Raw genomic sequence first — 22595 nt, forward strand, 5'->3', positions numbered from 1 at the left:
GTGAGCGGGGCCCTGGGATGCAGCCCTTGTGGGAGGCCTCCTGCTCTCTGGTGCGTCCTCCTGCGTGGCGGCCAGTTAATTCCAGGGGTTTTTTGCCTGCATTTGATTGCATTAATAATCTCCTCTGATAACAGTATTTAATAAAACCAGGCTAATATGGCGCAGTTAGGAAATGTCTTTGACATTTTACAATTCAATTTCCATGCAGTAAAAGGCAGGGCAGCTGCAAATCCAATTGTGGTGCAGTGCACAGGGCGCGTGTGGCCGGCAGCCGCCGGAGCTGCCCGATTCCCCTCAGCCCTCCAGCAACACAGGAAACTTCCCCGGCCGGCAGCCGCTGCTAATGGCTCCCGCCGCTGCACGAGGCAGCCCCTGTGCGCTGCAGGGAGAGCCCGGGCACCATCCAGCCTCCCTGGGCAGCGGGAGGACCCTACGTGTGCCACCGGCCTCCAGCGGGGCCAGGCTGGAAAGGGCTCTGGGGCCGGATCCTGCGGCAGCTCGGCCAAGTGCCCCTGGTGATGGTGCCGTGAGCCTCCGTCACTCGGCTGGACACTCTTCTCCCACCCCCCCCGGCCCCCTCAGCACGGATTAAGGAGTGAAGTACGACGGGGGAGATGGCAGCGCATCCCCAACATGGGGCCCGAGGGGCCGGGTGGCTGCTGGGCTGCTGTGCCTAACGATGTGTCAGTGCTTCCCCAATAAACTTCTTTTCGGGGTTTATAACCTGCGTGTGAAACCTCGCGCCGAGCAGGGACTTGGCAGCTGGGAGCATGCCGACATGCGCCAAGTTTCCTTCCAGAGGGGGATTATTACTCAGCCCGGGGTGACATGTATTTATTTTACATTTTCTTGCATCTCTCTGGCTGGGCTGAGGCTGCCGGCACGAGCCCTCCCCTTCCCTCCTGCTCCCGTTTTGGGGCCGGCTGCGGGGCCTGGGCAGCAGGGAATGTGGGCCAGCGGCTCGGCGCCCAGCCCCAGGCTCCCTCACTGGCCTGGATTTCCTCACAGCAGTCCCAAATTCACCTGGTTTGACACCAATTAGCCCTTTGTCGGCGGCAAGGCCCCTTGTGCTGGGGCTTTCGCAGTGCTTCCCGCCCGGGGACCTTGCTGGTGGCCGCGCTGTGCTCCCGGTGCTGCCGGTGCCACCATGCTCCCGGAGCAGCCGACGCTCGGTGGCAGGGCAGTGCCGCAGGGCACGGCCGGGACCGGGCTGCTCGGGAGGGTGCTGGTGCCGTGGGGGGCTCGGGGTCCGGCGGTGCCGCAGGGCCGGGTGCTGCGGCCCCAGCTCCCCCTCCACAGCCGCCGTGCGGTTTCCCGTAGCCAGCCTGGCGTCTGGCTTTCTGCTGCTGCTCCGGCTGCACTCCCTTTAACCCTTCCCTTCCCTCCCCAGCCGCCGGGAAGGGCTGCAAGCATCTCTGAGGCTCGGTGCCCCCAGGTGCCCCCAGCCCTCCCCGCTCCCCTGTGCCTGCGGGGCCCTGCGGGTGGCTGCACGTGCGTGATGAGGCCGCGAGGCAGCCCCGGCCGTGGCGATGCCCGTGGATGTGCCTGCGTGGCAGTGCCAGGGCCCAGTGGGTGCCAGTGGGGCAGTGGGTGCAGTGGGAGCCCACCCCAGTGCCGTGTCCGTGGGGTTCTCGGTTTGCAGACACGCGGCAGGCGGGGGCTGCGGTCCCACCGGCGGCGTGGGGCTGGGGGGCAGCGTGGCTGTGGGGCGAGGCCGGGGCTGTGCCCACGGTTTGCTGCCATGCTCTTCCTGCTGGTGCAGGTCTGGGGAGCAGGCTGTGCCCGAGGGCTGGGGCTGCTGTCCCTCTTGCTGGGCGCTCACCACAAACCCACTCCGCACTCGCTTTGCCACGCTGGGTGGCTAAAGGTGCCTTTCACAAGCATTCAAAGCACCGTCGGGAGAGCACTAAAGAGTGAATTTGCTGATATTTAATGGCTGGTCTGTGTTACTGCTGGGCCAGGCTCCTGCAGGCGAGGAAAAGGGGTTGGGAATCAAAAACTGCTTGTGCTCTGCTTGGACACCGCTGCCCCGTGGCTCCATCCCTGCTTTGTTCCGCGGCTCCAGACGAGTGTGCCGGGAGGCTGTGCTGTGCCAGGCCAGTCCCCGAGCTGGTGAGCAGCACCAGCACCCACCTCTGCCCCGATCACCGTCCTGCCTGCAGTGGGGACACGAGCAGGACTTGCTTTCCTGGCCCTCCTCGCCCTGAGGGCTGCAGGCAGCACAGCCTGCCCGGCAAGGGCCCGATGCTGCCGGCGGGTCGGCTCCTCGTGCCAGGCTGAGAGGGATCTTTAAGCTGTAATGAAATGTTAATAGTATTTTCCAACTCAATACGGGAGTAGAAAATGAGGTGTTTAACACCGGGCTCTGCAGCGACAGGAGCAATCAGCCTGAAAAATGGGAAGTCAGGGACGCAGTGCCGGCCTCGGCACAGCCTGCTGCTCCAGCACCAGTGACGGATGGATGCCGTGCCCGGGGCGAGCCGCACGGCTGGGGGAGCATGGTGCCGGCACGCTGGGGGTGAGCGGCTGGTGGGGGAGTGCCCGCTCTGCCCACGTCTCCTTGGGCCCTGCCAGCAAGGTCGCTGCGGCCGCCGGGTGAGAGCTGGGCCCTCGCAGAGGGCATGGAGGTGGTGGCGGGGCTGCTGCGCCCTGGGTGCTGGGGCTGCTGGGACCCCGGCTCTGTGCTCTGCATTGGCCCGAGTCAGCCCGAGACAGAGCAGGTTGGGGTCAGTGTGCAGCCACCGTGGGTGCTGCCTCTCTCTCTGCTGCCCTCTGTGCCCCCGGCTGGCTGCTCTGCACGGGCTCTGCTCTGCCAGCCTGCCTGTGTGCCCCTGTGCACGTGTGTGCACGCATGTGCCCGTGTGCAGCCATGTGCACCCCATGTGCGTGTATCCATCAGCCTCCCTGGGCATCATGTACCCCTGCACATCCCTGTGCATCCGTGTGCACCGTGTGCATGTGTGTGCATGCCCTGCCCCTGTGCGTCCATGTGCATCCTTGTGCATGTGTGTGCATGCCCTGCCCCTGTGCGTCCATGTGCACCACATGCCTGTGGCCGTCTCCGCCGGCCGCATCGGCAGCGCCTCCTCCTTGGCCTGGCGTGGGGCTCGGCGCTGGGGACAGCTCTCAGCGGCAGCCGCCGGCTGATACCTTCCAGATGTGGCTGTTGGGAGCCCGGCTCCGCACCGCCTCCTCACCGAGGCCCACGTAGGTTTGGGTCCGTTCCTGGCGGAGCGGCTGGAGCGCACAAAGCAGCGCCTGCCCGGCTCCTGCATTGCAGCTGGGCTGTTTACGGCGTGCTCCTCGCAGCTCTGTGCTGCTCGTCAGCATCTCTTCTTCCGGCTGTCTCTGCTCCGGCGTTCGCAGACCCTGAGATTGTCTCTCAGTAAGCCCTCCCCGCCTGGCTCCCCAGCCAGCTCCCTCCCAGCACGCGCTGTGCCGGGGACACTGGGCACACTGGGAGCAGGTCCGTGAGCCCTGTCCTTGCCCCGCAGCGCTGCGAGGCCGTGAGGAGCAGCGTGCCCCTGCAGCCGGCTGCCCCGGGTGGCTGCACAGCATCCCCCGGCTGCACAGCACCACCCGGCTGCACGTCCCCATGCTGCGCCCGCCTGGCCGCAGTGCTGCGGGCGTGTGGTGGGCACAGGGCGGTCAGCAGCGCTGGGGGAAGTGCACCAGGCTGCCGTGTGGACAAGGACAGATGACGGCACTCCAGGCACTGTTTAAAATAGCCCCCAGGGCCTGCTTTAGCAGGGCATGGTCTGGGAGCTCGGGTCCCAGCCCCGCAGCGGTGCGGAGTTCCCTGTTACTTACCTGGGCTCTCTGCACGCACACAGGCACAGGCTCTGTGTCTGCCAGGGAGCTCCCCAGCACTTTCCAGCAATGCCTGGGCTGCAGCTGGATTCTTGGGAGGCCAGATGATAGCAAGGGTCATTAGTTAATGATGCTCCAAGATACACAAAGATCCTGGTCCCTTTCTGCAGCCCAGCGGGGCTGGGGCTGGACCTCCTGGCACTCCTTGGCCCAGGGAAGGAGGCGAGGGACGGGGATAAGGTGAGGGAACAGGGACAGGGACAGGCAGGGCCATGTCTGCCCCGGGGTGCAGGCAAGCGGTACCAGCACCTTCCCTTCTCCGTTCCCCCAGCCCTGACCCAGGAGTGCTCATCTGCCCCCACCCCCAGCGCGCGACAGCCTCGCCGTGTTGGCGGTGCCTCCTTGCAGCCGGTGTGATTACTGAAAATTACCTGTTTGACATCGCCCCGGAGCTGGGAGAATAGACTTTCAATTAAGGCTCCGTGAAAACAGCACCAGCACGGATTTCAGCGGAGCCAGGGGTGGGCGTGCGGCTGGCGTGGGGCCGGCAGGGCGCTGCAGAGCCTCGTGCCCCCCCTGCGGCACGCGGTGCTGGGACCGCCACCTCGCTGCCCTGCCCATGCTGCTGCTGCCCTCCCCACGGCCCCGGGCACGCGGGGTGACAGCAGGGTGACAGCAGGGTGACAGCAGGGTGACAACAGGGTGACAGCAGTGCCGGTGACACACGGCACCGCGCGGCAGGGGTCAGGTGAGGATACGTCCTGGTGGCGCGAGGGAGCGGGGATGCTCACGGAGCTGCTGCTGAGCACCTCTGCCCCGGCACGGCTCTGGTGGGCACCACAGGGTCTCATGAGGGGAGGATCTGAGGTTTGGCACGGCCACGGTCAAGGTGGCTGGGTCTGGCCCCAGCTGTTGAGCAGTTTGGTTCTGCACTGGGTGTCCCCCGGTCCCCTCCGCCTGTCTCTCTGCGCTCCATCCTCCCCCATCGGTGCCATCCCTGCCTGCCCTGGCGGCCTGGAGGGACAGCCCGTCCTTCCTCCCTTTGGTTCTGAAAGTTGCCTTTTTATAAAAAATACAAAGGAGTCCCCGCTGCCTCTTGAAAGCTGCATTTAAGTTGCTTCATTCTGGCCCCAGGGGACAGCCCTGCGCTGCTGCAGCACCGTGACTCAGGCTGCCACGGCCTATTGATTTTGAAGTGCAGATTTCTCGGCTCCCCAGGGAAGGCTCCGCGCGACGGCCGGGGCATCCGGAGCAATCCGTGCCCATGGCCAGGGCGGCCCCACGCTGCCCCCCGGCCTCACCCTGGAGCCGTTTTTCCCTGGGGAGAGCCCTGCTGCACCCAGCCGCTCTGCAGCCACCGCAGCCCTCCTGCACCCCGTGCCTGGTCCCTGCCGTGCCACGGCATCGGGTTGAGCATGGGCCCCACAGCACCCTGGTAAGGGGAAGGAGGGACTCCCCGTGAGAGCTGTGGGTCCCTCACATGCTGAGCACGGGGCCAGCATCCCCTAAAGCACCCGGGGATTTGGAGAACAGCTTGTGACGGGCCGTGGGATCCAGCTGTGGTGAGCACTGGATGTCCAGCTGTGACAGGCAGTTATCCAGCTGTGCTGGGCAGTTGTTGTCCAGCTGCGGCGAGCAGAGGCTGTGCCGCTGTGCTGGGCGGCTGTCACCCAGCTGTGGTGGGCACCGAGCACCCAGCTGCAGTGGGTCCGTCCCGGCCCTGCTCCTCTTTGCCCCAGGCAACCCCTTCCTGTGCAGCCAGCATGAGAGCCCTGCTTCAATCGCATCTCGCCAGCAGCCCGCGAGCTTCCCGGTGCATTATTTATACAGTCAACATTGATCAGGAGATGATAATGGCTTCATTAGCATCTCAGCATAGCGCGGGGCTCGGTGCTTGGCACGACCTTGGCTGCAGGAGTACAGGCACGTTGCTGTCGGACAGCAGCGAGGAGCGGCTCCCCCCGGCACAGCCTGCGGTGTCCCGGTCCTCGCTGGGCACGTCCCCGTCACCTCCGCGAGTTCCCCGGGGGCACACACGTGAGCAGAGCACGTGGCCACACGTTCTGGCCATGCGCGTGCCCGTGGGGACCAGTGACACAGAGCGAGTAGGACTGCTCTTGCCAGGGCTCCTCGTGCAACGCGAGCTTCCAGCGCCCGTTGTTGGCGTGGCACTCGTCAGCAGGGATATAATTAAGAGCAGCTATTTTGGATGCTTCCTTTATCTGGCAGCTCACAGCGATGTCACTGCAGGATCCCCCCGCACCCTCTGAAGTTGGTGCCGTGATCTTCGGATGGGAACGTGGTGCCTGGGGGACCTGGCCAGGCTGGGGTCGGGCACACGGAGCTGTGGGCACCCTGCGGGGTCACCCCGTCGCCCCCCGGCTCATTAGCGGCTGCCGAGGCGGCGAGGCGGGGGGGGCAGCCGCGGCTTTCCCCTCATTAAGTGGCTGTTGATTTCGCGGAGGTTGGAGCCATCTGCTCGGTGCAGACTCCCGCTCCCCGCGAGCTGGCACGCCGCGGCCACCCAGCCCTGCCGGGGGGAGCGGGCCGGGGCGCCTGCGTGCCGCGGTGCCGCTGCGCTCCGTGCGCTTCGGCAGCGGGGGCCTGGCCGGGAGCCCCCGGGACCCCGGCCGGGATCGATCGCTGCTGGCGCTGTGCTGGCTGTGAGTGCAGGGGGTTGGCAGGCGGGCACGCTGACGGGAAGGGAGAGGAGCCCCCGGGCAGGGCTGTGCGCTGAGGCCCTGTGGTGCCCGGTCCTGTGCGCAGCGGGGCTGGAACGGGCAGGCGGGGGGGTCCCCCTGGCATGCACCAGGGTGCCAGCAGCCAGGCACGGCACTGGGAGGTCCAGGCGATGCGTGGCTGGGTGCTGGGGCCCAGCAGCGTGGCTCCCCCCAGCACATCCAGCCCTGCCCGTGCGTCGCCCCCATCACGGGCATCCTGCCCTGCGGGAGCGTGCGGGGCCGAGGGAATGGGGCCGGGCAGGGGAGCGCGCCTCCGCCGCCGCACGCCGGGCTCTGAATTCAAGCGTGCATTTAGCTACTGCGATCCCGTCGCTTAAGTAAAGGCATTTATGGGAGTAGTAGCTGGGATTAGCTCCCCGAGGCGGTGTTTACACGCAGCAGACTCTGTTTATAGTCGGTGTCTATGGCAGATGTCTGCGTCTCTCTGTGTGCACAGCAATCTCTGGCTGGGGACGGACCGGCAGTGCCGGGGCTCGGATCCCGGAGCAGCGCAGTTCCCTCCCCTGGAGCAGCTGATCTCGTCCTGCCCTTCCTGCCAGGCACTGCCAGGCCCCTCGGGACGCTGTGGGGTGCACACTGCTCGTGATGGCCCAACCACCACTCGAGCAGCCCCCAGGAAGCAAAGAGTTGGGGTGCCCCAAGGGCAGGGCTGGGCTCACTTGTTCTGAGCAAGGCCCCAGCGCTGGGGGTGCCACTGTCCCTCTGTGCTGCAACACGTGCCCAGGGCCCTGGCCTCCGCACCAGGCGAGCAGGACAGGACAGCGCTCGGTGCCCACGGGTGCCTGGTGCTCTCTGTCACTGCGCCGGTGGCCCTGGCAGGGAGGAGAGCCGGGGATGTGCCGCGCGGGTGAGGTGCCAGGGAGGCGGCAGCAGGCTCAGCGGCCGTGCAGGAGCTGTGCTCTCCTCCCCGTCTGCCCATCGCCTTTTGTGTCCGGTATTTTTAATTGGCAGTGTTCTCAGCTTCCTCTCCTCTCCCTCGTTAGATGGAATTTTCCTGGTTCTTCCATGCCGTTAATGAGCTCTCTCATGTCTCGCCCCCTCCAAGCAGGCCGCACATCCCGTGCCGTGGCTGAGACTGCCCCGGGCTGCAAATCCAGGAGCGTGCTTGGGGCGCTCCCCAGGATGCCCACCCTGCTCCCCGGGGTGCCCGTCCTGCTCCCCAGGCCTCTGGGAGCTGTGAGCACCCGGCCGTGTTGTGCTATGCCCCGTGCCAGGGTGTGCCATCAGCCAGACCCCTGACCAGGAGGGGGGCAGCCTCTGCACCAGGCAAGCATGCTGCTTTGTTACAGGAGGGGATAACTGCAGGCCTGCGGGGCCACATGGCCACAAGGGCTTTGCTTGAGGCCCCTGGGGAGCCTTGGTGGTGTGACCTGCACACTGCTGCTGCCTGCCCTGCCCTGCCCGGGGCTGGGATGCTGCCGGTGCAAAGCCCCCGTCCGTCAGGGGCCCTGGTGCTGGCGCGGGCGCGGGGCTGGTGCTCCGCAGGAGATGGAGCTGCGCCGGCTCTTGCCATCTGGGGCCGTGGCGGGGGCGGCGGGGGTGCCAGCCACTGTCCGTGTGAGCCGTCCGTGTGAGCTGTCGGTGTGAGCTCTGTCCATGTGAGCCATCTGCGTGAGCTCTCCGTGCTGCCGTCTGCACCTCACCACGCCACGGGGCGCATGGTGGCTTGCAGCACCCCAGGGTGCTGCACCCTGGAGGCACAGAAGCACTGGCTGCTCCCTCCGGGGACACTGGCAGCCACCTGAACAACTGGCACCCACGTAAGGACGTTTTCCCATCAGCGTGAGCTGTACCTCGGCCGTGTGTGAGGCCGAGAAGCCGCGCTGGGGCCCGAGCTCTCCGCAGCGCTGCTGAGGCGAGGCGGGTGCAGGCGGGCTCGTGGTGCGCACGGCCGCTGCCAGGGTTTTAACGAAAGTCAAACCGCTGCGCGGCTGGAAGTCACTGACTAAGCACTTGGCACGAGCATTTATTGAAGTGCTAAACAGATTTTGGCAGCAGCAGCCTCTTCTGCAGGTGCAGGGAGAAGAGTTCCTCCGCTATGGTTTATTCAGCTCGCTCGGCCGATGCTTTTTTGGCCGGAGCTGGGGGCTGCCATGGGTGCAGCCCGGGCTCTGCGTGACACCACCCAGCCTGGGGACAGGGCTGCTGCTCTGCGTGTCCCCACAGGCTGCCCAGCAGCCCCCGGTGGGGTGGGGACAGAGGTGACACGGCAGCCGGCCTCCCCGCACTGCTGCTCCCTGCCTCCAGCCGGAGGGATGAGCTGCTGCGTCCTCGGGGAGCTGTGTCCCTGATTTGGGTTTAAAGAAGGCACTTTGGGCCTTAATAGCAGATAATTAGGAACTGCTGGCGGGGAAATTAGCCCGTGCCAGTCCCAGCTGGGATCGCAGAGTGGGTGCAGGGGGATCAGCGTAGCAGGGTGCAGCAGCCTGTGCTGCCGATCCCCAGGGGAAGCCCCTCGCCGGGAGCAGCCCGTGGGAGAGGGCAGGCACCGCGGCCCTGCTGCCGCCCGTCTGTCCGTCCGTCTGTCCGTCCTGCAAGGGCAGCGAGTGGGGCCCGTCTCAGGGCCAGGGCTGAAGACTGGAGCCAGTTTTGGGCGCGGGGCCGCTCCTGCACCCGCGCCAGCGCGCTGCCTTTGTCCGCCGGCGATTTGCATCGTGGAGGGCGGCTCGGCCCCTCTCCCAGGAGCAGCTCATTGGGGCGGCAGCGGGCAGCGGAAGCGGCCCTGGGCACCTCTCCACCGGCCCTGAATGGCACCTTTGTTGGGGAGCCTGGCGGCAGCCCTGGGCTGCCGGGCACCCGCTCGGCCCCGGTGCTGAGGCCGTGCCGCCAGCAGCGCCCAGCCCTTCCCGGGGATGCTGCAGCGGGGATGGGGCACGGGGGCTGCCGCCACCCTGGGGTCTGGCTGCACTGACGTGGGGGGTTTTGCTGGAGGCCTTCACTAATGTGTTTAACTGGTGCGTGCTGCCGGGGCGAGGGGGCTGCCCTGTCACAGGGGACATGGTCTGCTGGTGGCGTGGCTGCTGGGAGGGGGCAAGCGGGGCTGTGTGGGGCTTGCTCGGTGGTGTCCCGTCCCTCCCCACGCCATGGGGGCCCCGCGGTGCCCCTGCTCATCCCGCAGCCACCCCATTGCCCTGCGTGCCAGGAGGAGAGGCTGGGAACCTGACGGATGGGCGCTGCTCTTTGTTGCTATTCCGAAGACGTCCTCCTTATCTATCACCCGTCGGCACCGGGCTGCGCTGCTGTTAGCACATGTACCGCTCGTTGGGCTGTCTGCCCGCTGATGGAGCGCACGAGGGAGCCGCCGCCGGGGCACGCAGAGCCCGCTGCCTCCGCGTGGGCAGGGAGAAACTTCTCCCACAGCCCAGCACCACCCGCAGCACGTGTCCCTTTGCAGGGCCGGCTCCTGCCTGCCCCGTGGAGCCCAGCCCTGCCGGCAGCTCTCCTGGGGAGGGGGCAGGCGGCGGGGATGGAGCCCTGGAGCCCTCACGGGCTGTGTGGGCACAGCCCAGGCCATCGGCAGGGCTGGCAGAGCCTGGTCCCCATCTCCAGGCACCTCATCTGCATGCACCTGGCCCCGTCTGTGCCGCATGGACGGGGATTTAAAATTCAATCAGGGCTTTACGTGCTCGGAGGAGCCGTGACTGCTCAGGCACCGACTTTACTTGCTCATGGTCCCTGCTGCTGCAGTGAGACCTGCCCTGTGCTGCAGTGAGGGGACAGGGCAGGGTCTGGGGGCACCACGCTGCCCTGGGCACAGCCACCCCCAGCCCTTCTCCTGCCCCCAGCCCTCAAAGCAGGTAGGTGGGTGCCGAGAGCCCCTGGTGCGTGGAGCAGAGTGCCCTGCCAGGGCTGGGGACTCTGCTCCAGGCCGCTGGCACGTGCAGATGCCCGCGGTGGGACAGCAGGAGCTGCTCGCCGCCTGCACCTGGCGGGCGTCCCGCTGTGCCCCGGTTTGCTGACGCAGCATTTTGTGCCGTGTAATCGAATATCGCGCTCAGATGCTGATAAGGAGAAGTGGAGCTCACAGCAGGAGCCAGGCCCCGGCAGCCCCAGGGCGCAAGGAGCGGCTCCTCTGCTCTGCTCTCTCCTTCTCTGGCTGAAATGGCCCCTTCCAGAGCCCTGCCTGCCATCGAGCGCCTGTCCCCCAGCGCCTGTCCCCTGCATGCTTCCAGGGAGCGGGCTGCCTGCCCCTCCTCTCCACCAGCCCTTCAGCAGCCACGTCCCGCAGGCAGGGGGACAGGGATGGGAATGTGCTGCTGCCGCCTGCAGCCAGCCTGGGGACACGGCTCCGGGGCAGGATGCAGCTGGGTGACGTGGGGACACCCCGGGGCCTGGGGTCCCCGCTCCTCCCAGGGCTTCTGGGGGTGTTGCAGGGGCTGCAGCTCTGCCCGGCCTTTGGCCTCGCTCCTCTTCCTGCCAGGCTGCCTGCTGAAGGTGCAGGAGGCCCCGGTGCCCACAGCAGGGCTCGGAGGTGTCCCCACATCCCCTGCTCCCAGGCACTGCGTGGGTCCCCGGCCCGTGGCCCTGCACCAGGGATGCAAGGAAAAGCACTTTCACTGAAAAGCCTGACTGGCGTTTGTGGGTAAATCTTATGTAAATCTGGCTCCATCCATCTTCGCTGTGCTAATTGGATTGCTCTGAGGGGCTTAATTTCCTCACGCCTTCACCGGGAGTCAGACTCGGGGCAGCGGGGCGCTGGGCTGCACGGGGCAGGGCAGCAGGGCCGCAGGCGGTGCGGGGCTGGGGGCATCACAGGGGTCCTGCAGGGTGAGGGAACAGGGAAAGGAAACCCGGGAAAACCCCACACCAGCCCTAGGGCTGCCAGCGTGTGGTGGCGGGCAGAGCAGCAGCGCTCGGTCCCCTTCACCCCTAAGCCTGGGGCTACGGCCAGCCAACCCGTGGGACAGGGGGCAAAGCCCTCCTGCAGCTGCGCCACGCTCCCTGGCACCCAGCCCGTGCCCCTCTGCCCCCTCTCTAACGGGCTTTCCCCTCTCCCTCTCCCAGAGCTCCTTGGATCCGCGAAGAGAGTCAACGTCAACTTCCAGGACACTGACGGGTGAGTGGGAGCCCTGCTCCCGGGGAGTGTGCAATGAGGTGTGCGTGCCCTGGGGTGTGCGTGCCCTGGGGTGTGCATGCCCTGGGGTGTGCGTGCCCTGGGGTGTGCGTGCCCTGGGGTGTGCGTGCCCTGGGGTGTGCGTGCCCTGGGGTGTGCGTGCCCTGGGGTGTGTGTGCCATGGGGTGTGTGTGCCATGGGGTGTGTGTGCCATGGGGTGTGCGTGCCCTGGGGTGCAGCGAGCAGGGGGTGTGTGCCCCAGGGACGTGCACTGCAGGGTGCAGCTGCGGGGTGCATCCCCAGGGGTGTGCCAGGCTCCCTGGTGCGATGCAGCGGATGTGCCGGTGCCTGTGCCCCCCACGTGTGCAGGTGGGGTTGCACGTAGCCGCTGCGGGCACCAGGGGAGGCGAGGGCTGACGGGGAGCCGAGGCGCTGTGCTCCTTCCCCTCGCCCCAGGCAGTGCACGTGGGAGCAGCCATCCCTGCTGCCCGCCGTGCATCGGCCCCGCCAGCCCGCACGTGTGCGTGTGCATGCACGGGTGGGTGCAGGCAAGCGTGCGGATGCGCAGCTGAGCGTGCGTGTGCATGCAAGCGTGTCTGTGTGGGCAAGCGTGCGTGCGGGGCCGTGGCAGCGTGTGGGCACGCTGGCCAGCACAGGGGCGGGCGCATGGCACTGGCTGCGTGGGCAGGACGGGGGCCGTGTCCCCCAGTGCCCCCCCTTGCACACTTGCACAGGGGCTGAGCATCATGGCAGGGCTGGGGCAGCAGGGGGGAGCTGCCTGCACCCTGCCTGCACCCTGCCTGCAGCTCCCAGCCAGCTCGGGGGGTCAGGAGCGGCCTTGCAGCGGGCAGCGTCCTCCTGCACAGCTGTCCCCGGTGCTGTCTCAGTTTCCCCATCTCTGCCACGTTTGCTGGTCCGCAGGCTGGCGAGCGGCATGCGGGTGTCCCCGTGCTCACAGGGGATGCGGGGCCCTGAACAGCGCGGGTCCCTGCAGATGGCCCTGCCGTGCACAGGAGAAGCCCCCGAGGCAGCCCGGGGGCGGGGGGGGTGGCTGTGATTTGCACCATCTTGAGCCGATCTGAACGGGGCGCTGGAGCGGAAAACGCTGACATTTGCAGGCAGACGCTGGGGATCGGCCTCCTGAGCGAGCTGTCTGCTCTCATCGCAGCTCCGGTGGGGGAGTGAGCGGGGAGCGGCGGGCGGCGGGGCCACGGTGCCCAGAGCACGCTGTCGGGTGGGGACACGTCCCCGCTCCGCTGGGGGTCCCGGTGATGGGGCTGTGACGGGATCCCTGTCCCACCGCCCACCTTTGGGTCCGGGGGTCCCCAGGGCCAGGAGGTCCTGCTGGGGCCCGCAGCCTGTTCCCCAGCTCTGGTGGCAGCGGGCAGCCCCGGGGAGGGCCCGGGGGCGCCGTGCACGACCAGGGCCTGGAGCAGCAGGGCGGTGGGCGCGAGCGCAGCCGTGCGGAGGATGCCGCTGCCGCGAGAAGCAAGTAGGTCAGCCCCTGCCGGGAGCCTCCCGGCTTGGCGGCGCTGCGTGGAAGCAGAGCAGGGTGCAGCGCAGCGGGGCGAGGGGCTTTCCCAGCCCCCCCGGGGGGGTTGGTACAGGGCAGGGGCACCGCGGCCAGCTGGCAGCCTGCCACCCCCCCCGCACCAGTGCCCACAGTCGCATCGCCTGGGCCAGGCTGGGGGAAGTGGGTCAGCGGCGGGGGCACCACCCTGGCGCCAGCCCCCCTGTGCCTGCCCCTTCCCCAGCGGTGCCTGGCCCTTTGCCTCCAGCCCCTTGGGTGTGCAGCAGCCGCAGGGAAGTGCCTCGGGTGCTTGGGTCTTGCTCCAGCACCCCGCAAACCAGCCCCACCAGCCCCCGCTCCTGTGGTGCACATGCCCGTGGTTTCCCCCGATGGCCACGGCCGTGTCCCACCACACCAGGCCACGAGCCTGTCCTGGGGCTGCGGCACCCCAGGAGAAGCTAAATAAAGCTAAAAAATGCTGAGCAAAGCTAAATAAAGTGGCTCAGCTGAGGCTCTCTGAGTGCCTGCAGACGGCACAGCACCAGGGCACGCATGCATGGCGGGAGACAGCGTGGGCACCCTGGGGTGCTGCAGGGGGTGCAGGCTGGAGGGGGCCACAGCCCCCTGACACCGCGACCTGTCCCCAGATTCTCTGCCCTGCACCATGCGGCGCTCAACGGGAACACCGAGCTCATCTCGCTGCTGCTGGAGGCACAGGCTGCGGTGGACATCAAGGACAACAAAGGCGAGTGCCCGGGGCCGCATCACCCCGAGGCTGGTGTGCAGGGCAGAGCGAGCGCTGGGTGCCCTGTGCCTGGCTGCCGGCGCACCGGGGTGGGAGGTGAGGGAGGCCCCTTGCTGGGACGTGGGGGCTGCATCCCCTGCGGGGTCCTGGCCGGTGCCCCCGGCCCTGCGCCCCTTGGCAGGCCGTGTCCAGGGGAGTTATTCGCTCACTGCCTGCTCGTCCTGCCCGCCCGCAGGCATGCGGCCCCTGCACTACGCGGCTTGGCAAGGCAAGAAGGAGCCCATGAAAATGGTGCTGAAGGCAGGGTCCTCCGTGAACATCCCGTCGGACGAGGGACAGATCCCCCTGCACCTGGCGGCACAGCACGGGCACTACGACGTGGTACAGCGGGGCCGCGGTGGGGCGCAGGGGGTGGCACTGGGGCGCAGGGGGTGGCGGTGGGGCCGTGCCACCCCCCCTGCCCCTGCACGTGCCCTGCCCTCACCGTGCTCGGCTCCCTCCCCCGCAGTCCGAGATGCTGCTGCAGCACCAGTCCAACCCCTGCATCATGGACAATTCGGGGAAGACGCCACTGGACTTGGCGTGCGAGTTTGGCCGGGTCGGGGTAAGTCCCTGCAGTGCTGGGCCCCCTAAAGGCAGGTCGGGGAGTGGGGGTCCTCAGCAAGGCCCTTGGGGTAAGGGGCACCTGGGGGTGGGCACAGGGCAGCCGCAGGGAGGGCAGCAGGGGGACACCTCCTGCTCCCACGTCCCATGGGGTGACCGGGCGCTGGGCACCCCTGTCCCGGAGCAGGGAGGGCGTCTCTGCGTGGGGCCCCGCAGCCCCGGCAGGCGGCTGAGCCGTCTTTGCAGCCCTGCTCCGTCTGTGTTTGCTGATCCAGGTGGTCCAACTGCTCCTGAACAGCAACATGTGCGCGGCGCTGCTGGAGCCCAAGCCGGGGGACACCACCGACCCCAACGGCACCAGCCCCTTGCACCTCGCGGCCAAGAACGGCCACATCGACATCATCCGGTGGGTGCCCGGGGGCGTGGGGAGCGGAAACAGCACCGGTCCCGTGCCCCCTCCCTGCTGACCCCTCCGTGTGCCCGCAGGCTCCTGCTGCAAGCTGGCATCGACATCAACCGGCAAACCAAGGCGGGCACGGCCCTGCACGAGGCGGCCCTGTGCGGCAAGACCGATGTGGTGCGGCTTCTGCTGGATGTAAGGGCCCCCCGACACCCCCAGCACAGGGAGGGGACATGGGAAGGGAGCAGCCCCGTGGCTGGGGGCTGCAGAGCAGCCTGTGCACCTCCTGGGGAGCGGGGACAGGGTCCCGGGGGCCAGGGCGGCCCCAAGGCAGCGAGCTGTGCCCGTGGGGCTGGGCAGCACAGCCCCTCTGTCCGATGGCCCAGAGGGGGGGCGCAGCCTCATCCCGAGCCCTCTCTGTGCCGTTGCAGAGCGGGATCAACGCCCACGTCAGGAACACGTACAACCAGACGGCTCTGGACATCGTCAACCAGTTCACCACCAGCCAGGCCAGCAAGGAGATCAAGCAGATGCTGCGGGGTAGGGGCGGCGGGGCTGCCGGGCGGGCACCCGGGCTCGGGACGTCACCCAGCAGAGAGCCCCCAGCCCCCTGGGGCTGGGACATCGGGGGGCGCTGGGTGACCCCCGCCCCGGGGCTGGGCGCCCGGCGACGCTGCCCTCTGTCCCCGCAGACGCCTCCGCCGCTCTGCAGGTGCGGGCAGTCAAGGATTACTGCAACAACTACGACCTGACCAGCCTCAACGTGAAAGCCGGAGACGTCATCACCGTGAGTGCGGCTGTGGGGCCCAGGGGGAGCCATACCTGGGGGGGGCCCAGCCCCTGTCCTGACCCTGAGCTGCCCGCAGGTGCTGGAGCAGCACGCGGACGGGCGCTGGAAGGGCTGCATCCACGACAACCGGACCGGCAACGACCGCGTGGGCTACTTCCCCTCCAGCCTCGTCGAGGCCATAAGCAAGCGAACAGGCAAATACTCCCCCCCCTCTACCTTCCACGGGCTGCTCGCAAACTCGTGTCCCCGGGCGCGGCCCAGCCCTGGAGGACCCCCATTTCGGTCTGGCGGTGCCTGGGGTCTCAGGGGGGCGAGGTGCGGCCGGTGAAGCCTGGTTGGGGCGATGCCCCCATGGTGCACGTGAGATCGGTGTCCCCGTCGCGCAGGGACGTTGAGTGCCAGGTCGGTGCCCCTGTTGTGCGTCTCCATTGCGCAGGGACGGTGTCGTGTAGGTTCGGTGCCCCTGTCGTGTGTGGGGTCACTGCCTGGGGGGTCGGTGCCGGCAGCCCAGGGGTGCCAGGTGGGCAGCGTTGGTGCATGCGGATCGCCGGGGGGGTCACGGCTGGCGGGAGGAGCTGGTGCTCGGTGTCCAAGCAGGGACAGTGCCAGCAGCCTCACGTGGGGCTGGGCACCGGTGCCAGGGTCCTGGTGCTGCCCCACGGGGACCTCTCCATAGCCAGGGACCATCCTAGGGAGAGGACCCTCCTCTCCTGCCCTGCAGCTCCCTGTCCCCATGCCTGTCCCTGTCCCCGTACCCGCAGGACGCGCGCTGCCCCGGGCTGGCCCACGGCGGTGCCTGCTGCTGGGAGCAGTGCGGCGGGGCCGGCACAGCACCGATGTGTTCAAAGGCACCGCATCGACCGGCGTGCTCGCGGCCCTGCGTGCCCCCGGTGTGCCGCGGGGCGCAGGCAGGAGGCGGCAGCGTTTCGGTGGGGTCTGTGGGGAGCGGAGCCGTGCGAGCCTGCAGCGGCTGCGGAGCTATGGAGCCGCCCTCTGCCTGGGAGCGGGTTGCGTGCTGGTGTTTCGGGGACGAGGTCCGGGTCTCCTGGCCTGCAGTTGGCCCTGCCACGGTGGTGTTTCCAGGGTCCTGGATCTTGTAGCAATCCCAGCAGCCGAGCGCAGCCCCACGCAGCACCGGGGCACAGGCACGGGCTGCTCCAGGGCTCGGCCAGCCGGGCACGGTGATGCTGCCCTCGCAGCCCCAGCCCCGGCTGTGCCCACAGCCCTGCTCCTCCCGAGGTGGCCCCGCAGGCAGTGGGACCCGGAGCCCCCTGGCTCCAGGAGCACCCGGCGATGCCGCTGCCTTGAGCGCAGGGCTGCCCCGTGCCTGTCCCCGGCCACGGGACAACAGTGGGTCCGTGGGATGTGCCCCCAGGCCATACCCTGCCGCTGTGCTGGGCCACGTACTGAGCTCCCGCTGCTGCTCTTTGGCTCAGCTCCTCCTTGGCTGGGTCTCGGTTCTGGCTTCTCCACGTCTCTTTGGTTGCTTCTTTTGTTTGCTGCTTTTTATTTTCATTTTCTTTATTTTTTTCTTTTTTTTTTCTTTTTTTTTTTTTTGGTGGCGCTGAACGTGTCTCTGTTATTTTTATTCTTTTCATTTTGTCTCTTGTTATGTTTTATTATCAGGTTCATGGGAGACTGTAACAATCCCCCAACAGTACCAAAAGATCCCGCTCCCGGCTTACGGGGCTGCTGTGCTAAACGGTGACGCCTCGTCCCATCCGTTCCATTCCCTGCCTCCACCTCCACCTCCACCACCACATTCCCATCAGACTCTTTTCAGTTCCTTTGGCTATCACAGGCTCTCCCCTAGCAGTGCCGACGAGCCGCGTTACGGACAAGGTAGTTCACCGCTCGCTTCATTCTCGATGGATTTCGTTCTTTTCCTTTGAAGTGTGGTTCTATTCTTTTCTTTCCGCTCGGCTCCTCTCCCCCGTGCCTTGGTGCCTGCCGTGTGTTTGCACGCGGCTGCGTGCGTGTCTGCAGGCGTGTGCACGTGCGTGCGTGTGCATGCAGGTGTGTGCAGGTGCGTGTGCACGTGCGTGTGCATGCAGGTGTGTGCATGCGTGTGTGTGTGTGCATGCGGGCGGGCGTGTGTGTGCGGGTGTGTGCGGGTGTGTGCCCGCGTGCATGCAGACCCACCCCTCCACCACCCACCCCTCCCGGTGCAGCCGTAGCCCCGCTGTGCCCATGGCCCCACCGCGGGCACATCCTGCTGCCCCGGGTGTCCCCGGACGCACAGGCAGCTCTGGAGGCAGCGCTGAGCCCCCGGCCACGTGCGCTGTGCCCACAGCCTGCAGCATCCGTAGGGAGCCCCAAAAATGCTCTCCAGGCGCTGTGCCGGGGGTGCGGGGCCGTGCTCATGGGGCTGGCTGGGAGGTGCGCCCCTGCCCCGGGCAGCTCAGCTCCTGGTGGGTGGCTGAGCTTGTGGGGCCGGGGCTGTGCGCTCGGAGCAGGGAAGGGCTCAGCAGCAGGAGCATTTCCCAGGGGATGCTCTCAGGACCAGCTCCGTGCAGGCAGTGCCCGGCTGCAGCCTGGGCACTGTCCCCGTGGCACAGGCAGGGGACAGGCGCTGTTGGTCGGGTGACGGCACTGGTGGTGCCCGTGCTGGGACCGCCGGGAGGGCAGATGCGTGGCCAGGGCTCCCCAGGGCTGCAGCCCGTGTGCGCTGCCGTGGCGGTGCCATGGCTGCAGGGGCTGCTGCCGGCTCTTTGGGGGTTGGGGTGCTCGCACGAGCCAAGGCAGCACGCGCGTTGTGTTGGAGGAGCACTGGGCTGGCCACGCTCGTGGCTTCCCGGAGCGACGGGGATGAGGGCGCAGTGCTGCTCCCGAGCTTTCCTCTCCGGGTCGGGTGGCGCTGAGCCCCACGCCCACCCAGGCACAGCGGGCTCCTCGCTGGCTGCAGCACGCAGCGTGGGCACGGCCCAGCCTGACAGCAACGTGCCCGTTGGCTTCCTGCTCACGCTCCTGCAGGGAATTTATCACCTTGCACCATCTGCCCTGCGCTACAGCCCGGCCGTGCGCTGGGCCAGAGGTTTAACGAATGAGAGTGGCTGCAGCAGCGGCGGGGAGGAAGGCGCAGCACCGGGCACAGCGTAGCCGGGGGCTGTGGCAGAGCCTGTGGGGCTGTTCTCCAGCACCGTCCGATGCTGTTCTGGACCCCGGTCTCACCGCAGGGGGTCAGCCCGGGTCCCATCCAGCGCTGGGACCCCCCGGCTGTCCCCAGTGTGAGCGGGACCTGGCGGGGCCGGGGCAGCGGGGAGGAGCGCAGTGCTGGTGGAGCGGCACTTCTGGGGTGGTCCAGAAGCTGCACCTGCGTGGGGGCCGGGTCCCCTCGCCCGCAGCTGTGTCACCCTTGTCACTGGCTGCCCTGGGGAACCCTGGGGAGCTTGGGGTGCACAGCACCCTGGTGCCTGGCTCCACACAGTGTCCTCCACACAATGCGTGAAGGTGGCCACAGTGGGATAGCAGAGCCACCTCAGCTGGGGACAGGGGGTGCCCAGCTCCCTCCTGTCCCCCACGGTGGTTCATGTCCCCATGTTGCTCTGCATGGGGACGGCACGGCTCTTTCCCCCTCCCACACTGAGCTGGACCACTGGGACACCCCCTGCACGGGTCTGTCCCTGGCTGGCAGCAGGGATGGGGTGCCCTGCAGGACAGGGTCCTGGAGACAGCCACTTGTCCTCCCTGTCACCCTGTGCTGGCTGCTCGGGGAGGCTGGGAACCAAGGACAGTGCTGCTCCCCCCCCGGGCAACCCCCGAAAACCTTTGACTGTTTTCTTCCCTGCATATGGTGCTGAGGGACCTGGGGCCGGGGCTCGCCTCTCCCCATGCCACCCTGATGCGAGCCCCAGCGTGCCGGGGCCGCACACACCTGATGGCCGCTCTCTCTGCTCTGCCACCAAGGGTCCCGGGGGGCTGACATGAGCCCGTCCCACCTCTCCCCGTCGCAGGGCGGATCGGCCACGCCGGCTCCCACCGAGGAGATCTGGGTGCTGCGGAAACCCTTCGCAGGTACAGCGGGCACGTGCTGCCAGCTCCCTCCCTGTCCCCAGGGCAGCACGTGCCAGGGCACAGCGTGACACCGCGGTGTCGCCCTGCCTGGCTGTGTGCTCGGGGCCCTGACGGCTTCTCCTTTCCATGCGCAGGTGGCGACCGCAGCAGCCTGGGCAGCACGGGCAGCGTGGCCTCGGCTCGCAGCTCGGGGAGCGGGCAGAGCGCGGGCAGCGGGGCGCACGCCCTGCACGCCGGCTCCGAGGGCGTCAAGGTAAGGCCGGGCCCGGGGTGGGGGCTCCAGGTGGCACTCGGCTCCGGCATCGGCACCTGCTCGGGGGCAGGACTCGGCTCCTTTGGCAGCCGTGACCCCATCCTGAGCAATGCCCACGAGTCCCTGCTCAGATTAATGCCCAGCCCGGTGCCGCAAGGTGCCGCTGGCACCCAGCGTGGCCGGTCAGCGGCGTGTCCCCTCCCTGCCGGCCTCGGCTGCTGGCTGAGCTCAGCCCCCGGCACCTGTGCAGCGTGTGGCCCAGGCCGGAGGCGTGCGTCTCTGCTGCCTCTCTGAGGCTGCGTCTGCACTGCGCACTGCACTGCTCGCTGCGCACTGCCGCCCGCCCGCCCGCCCGCGGCCCGCTGCAGCTACGCGCTGCACGCTGCCATCTGCCTGCTGCACGCTGCTGCGCCGGGCACTGCTGCCCACTGCACGTCACGCACTGCGCTTTGCACGGTGCACGCTGCGCATCACACACCGCACGGTGCGCATCACACACCGCACGGTGCGCATCACACACCGCACGCTGCGCATCACACACCGCACGCTGCGCATCACACACTGCACATCACACCCTGCTCACTGCACACTGCGTGCTGCTCTCTGCACGTAGCTCACTGCCCCCTGCCCTCTGCGCACTGCCCACCGCAGCCCCTGCCCACGACGTCCCGTCCCGAGGAGCCCCACGAGCCCACCTCCCCACGGCCGTGCCCGCGTGATGCCAGAGCCGGCCGGGCGCCGAGCTCTGCGTGTCCCCGTGCCCCCGCGCCAGGCCCTGTGCCGACGGCCACCACGGCACCGCCGTGCGGACGGGGGGACCACGCTGGCAGCCTGCTCCGGGCGTGCGTCAGGCTGGATTCGGGGTGCCGCGGCGCTGCAGGCTCCCGCCGCCCGCGAGGCACCATCTGTGCTGCGAGCGCTGCTCCCGCTCTCCCCGCCGCAGCCCAAACCCGCTGCGCCCCTCCCTGCAGCACCCGCAGCGCCCGCCGCGCGCACCCCCCGAGCCCGCCGCCCCCCCCCCCCCCCGGGCGCCCGCTCGCCTCACTCCTGCCTGCTCTCCCCCCTTCCCGGGGTGTTTTTCAGCTGCTGGCAACGGTCCTTTCCCAGAAGGCTTCTGCGCAAGATGCTGCCGTGGGCGATGGGCCGGCCAAGGCGCAGGACATCCCCGCAGGTGCGTGCCGCCGGCCGCCCGGCTGCTGGGAGCAGGAGGAGCCCTGGCCCCGCCGCGGGCTTGCCGTGGATTGAGTGATTTGTCTCTTTTTTTATTGCCACGGCGCCCGGCGCAAGAAGAAAACGTGTGGGTAAAAAATGACTCTCTCACCTTTCGGCTGCTGCCAGGCCTTCTCCTGCCTCGGTTAGTGGGGGCACCGCGGGGGGGGCGGCGCGGGCGGGCGGCGGGGGCGAGAGAGCTCCCCGGCCCCTTCCAACCCCGGGCCCCCCGCCGCCGCCTCGCCGCCCGGGGGGCTCGGCCGGGGGCTGCCCACGCCGCGGGGGAGGCACGTGGGGGGCGCAGGTGGGAGCCGCGCAGGCGGGGGCCGACGGGCAGGGGGTGCCCGGGCTGCGGAGCTGCGCGCGGGGGGACGCAAACCTCTGGGGAGGGGGTGCAGGCATCGCGGGGGGCTGCGCGCAGCAGGGGGGGTGCAGACGCCGGGGGGGGACGCGCACGTGGGGAAGGTGCCCACGCAAGGGGGGTGCAGACGCGAGGGGGAGGCACATGGCAGAGGGGTGCACATGTGAGGCGGCTGCCCACGCACGGGGGATGCGGGCACCAGGGGGTGCGTGCACAAGGGGGATGCGCACACACGGGGGGGGGCACACACACACACACGGGGAGGGGGGGGCACGCACACAGAGGCACAGACACACACGGAGGTCGCACATGCAGCTGGGCTGCGGGTGCCAGAGGGATGCGCACACACGCACACACACACACACACACGCGCGCACACACACACACACGCACACAGACACAAGCGAGGAGGCTGCTCACACACAGTGTGGGGACACAGGCGAGGAGGACGCGCTTGCCAGCAGGGGGAAGGGAGGGCTGTTGTTGATCCAGATTCAAGATATGAGGCGGAGATTTCTGGGCAGCCCTTGTCACCCGCAGGGCTGGTGAAGCCACCATCCATGGGATGGGAGCACTGGGGATGCCGGGGTGTCTCTGCTGGGGCCCTGGGGGCAAGGCAGCCCGTGCCAGCCTGCTGTCCCCGGCGGGGGCTCCTCGCTGCAGTGAGGCTGAGCCCAGTCCTGGGCCGGTGGCGTGGCCAGAGGAGTGGGCACGGATGGCTTTGGGCAGCAGGACCCCTCAGGCTGCTCCTGGGGCACGTGGAGAGCCAGGGAGACCAGCTCTAGAGGGGGAGCCGGCTCCTGCTGGGTCCCTCTGCTCCTGGCTGTGCTCAGCAGAGGGCATTGCAGCTCCCCAGCCCTGAGCCCCCGGGCTGGGCTGGGGCTCTTCTGGCTCTGGGCCACGCAGGTGAGCACCGTCCCCTCGCTGCCCCAGCGATGACCCGGCACCAGGAGCTGTGTGCACCATGGCACGGGGCCAGGGAGGGTCCGGGAGAACCCTGTGCAAATGCAGCCACCGCTGTAAGGCTGGGGACAGCCCGGCTGCCAGCCCTGCTGGGCGTCAGCGCTGCGGGGTTGTGACTGTCCTGGGGAGCAGAGCCTGGGTGA

The 22595-nt window shown here is 68.3% G+C and overlaps 1 protein-coding gene across 1 annotated transcript in view; it reads left to right on the top strand.

The window, feature by feature from the left end:
- CASKIN1 (CASK interacting protein 1) overlaps positions 1-22595 on the top strand; it is a 30461-nt gene that overhangs the window by 3166 nt on the left and 4700 nt on the right. Inside the window, exons 2-13 of the mRNA XM_035563438.1 lie at positions 11556-11607; positions 13762-13859; positions 14095-14240; positions 14368-14463; positions 14738-14868; positions 14949-15057; positions 15294-15402; positions 15555-15649; positions 15729-15846; positions 19559-19666; positions 19801-19919; positions 21003-21090. Of these exons, the coding sequence (XP_035419331.1) occupies positions 11556-11607; positions 13762-13859; positions 14095-14240; positions 14368-14463; positions 14738-14868; positions 14949-15057; positions 15294-15402; positions 15555-15649; positions 15729-15846; positions 19559-19666; positions 19801-19919; positions 21003-21090 (1269 nt within the window). The remainder of the gene's footprint in view (positions 1-11555; positions 11608-13761; positions 13860-14094; positions 14241-14367; positions 14464-14737; positions 14869-14948; positions 15058-15293; positions 15403-15554; positions 15650-15728; positions 15847-19558; positions 19667-19800; positions 19920-21002; positions 21091-22595) is intronic.

This window comes from Cygnus atratus, chromosome 15, assembly GCF_013377495.2.
Source record: "Cygnus atratus isolate AKBS03 ecotype Queensland, Australia chromosome 15, CAtr_DNAZoo_HiC_assembly, whole genome shotgun sequence".
NCBI lineage: Eukaryota > Metazoa > Chordata > Aves > Anseriformes > Anatidae > Cygnus > Cygnus atratus.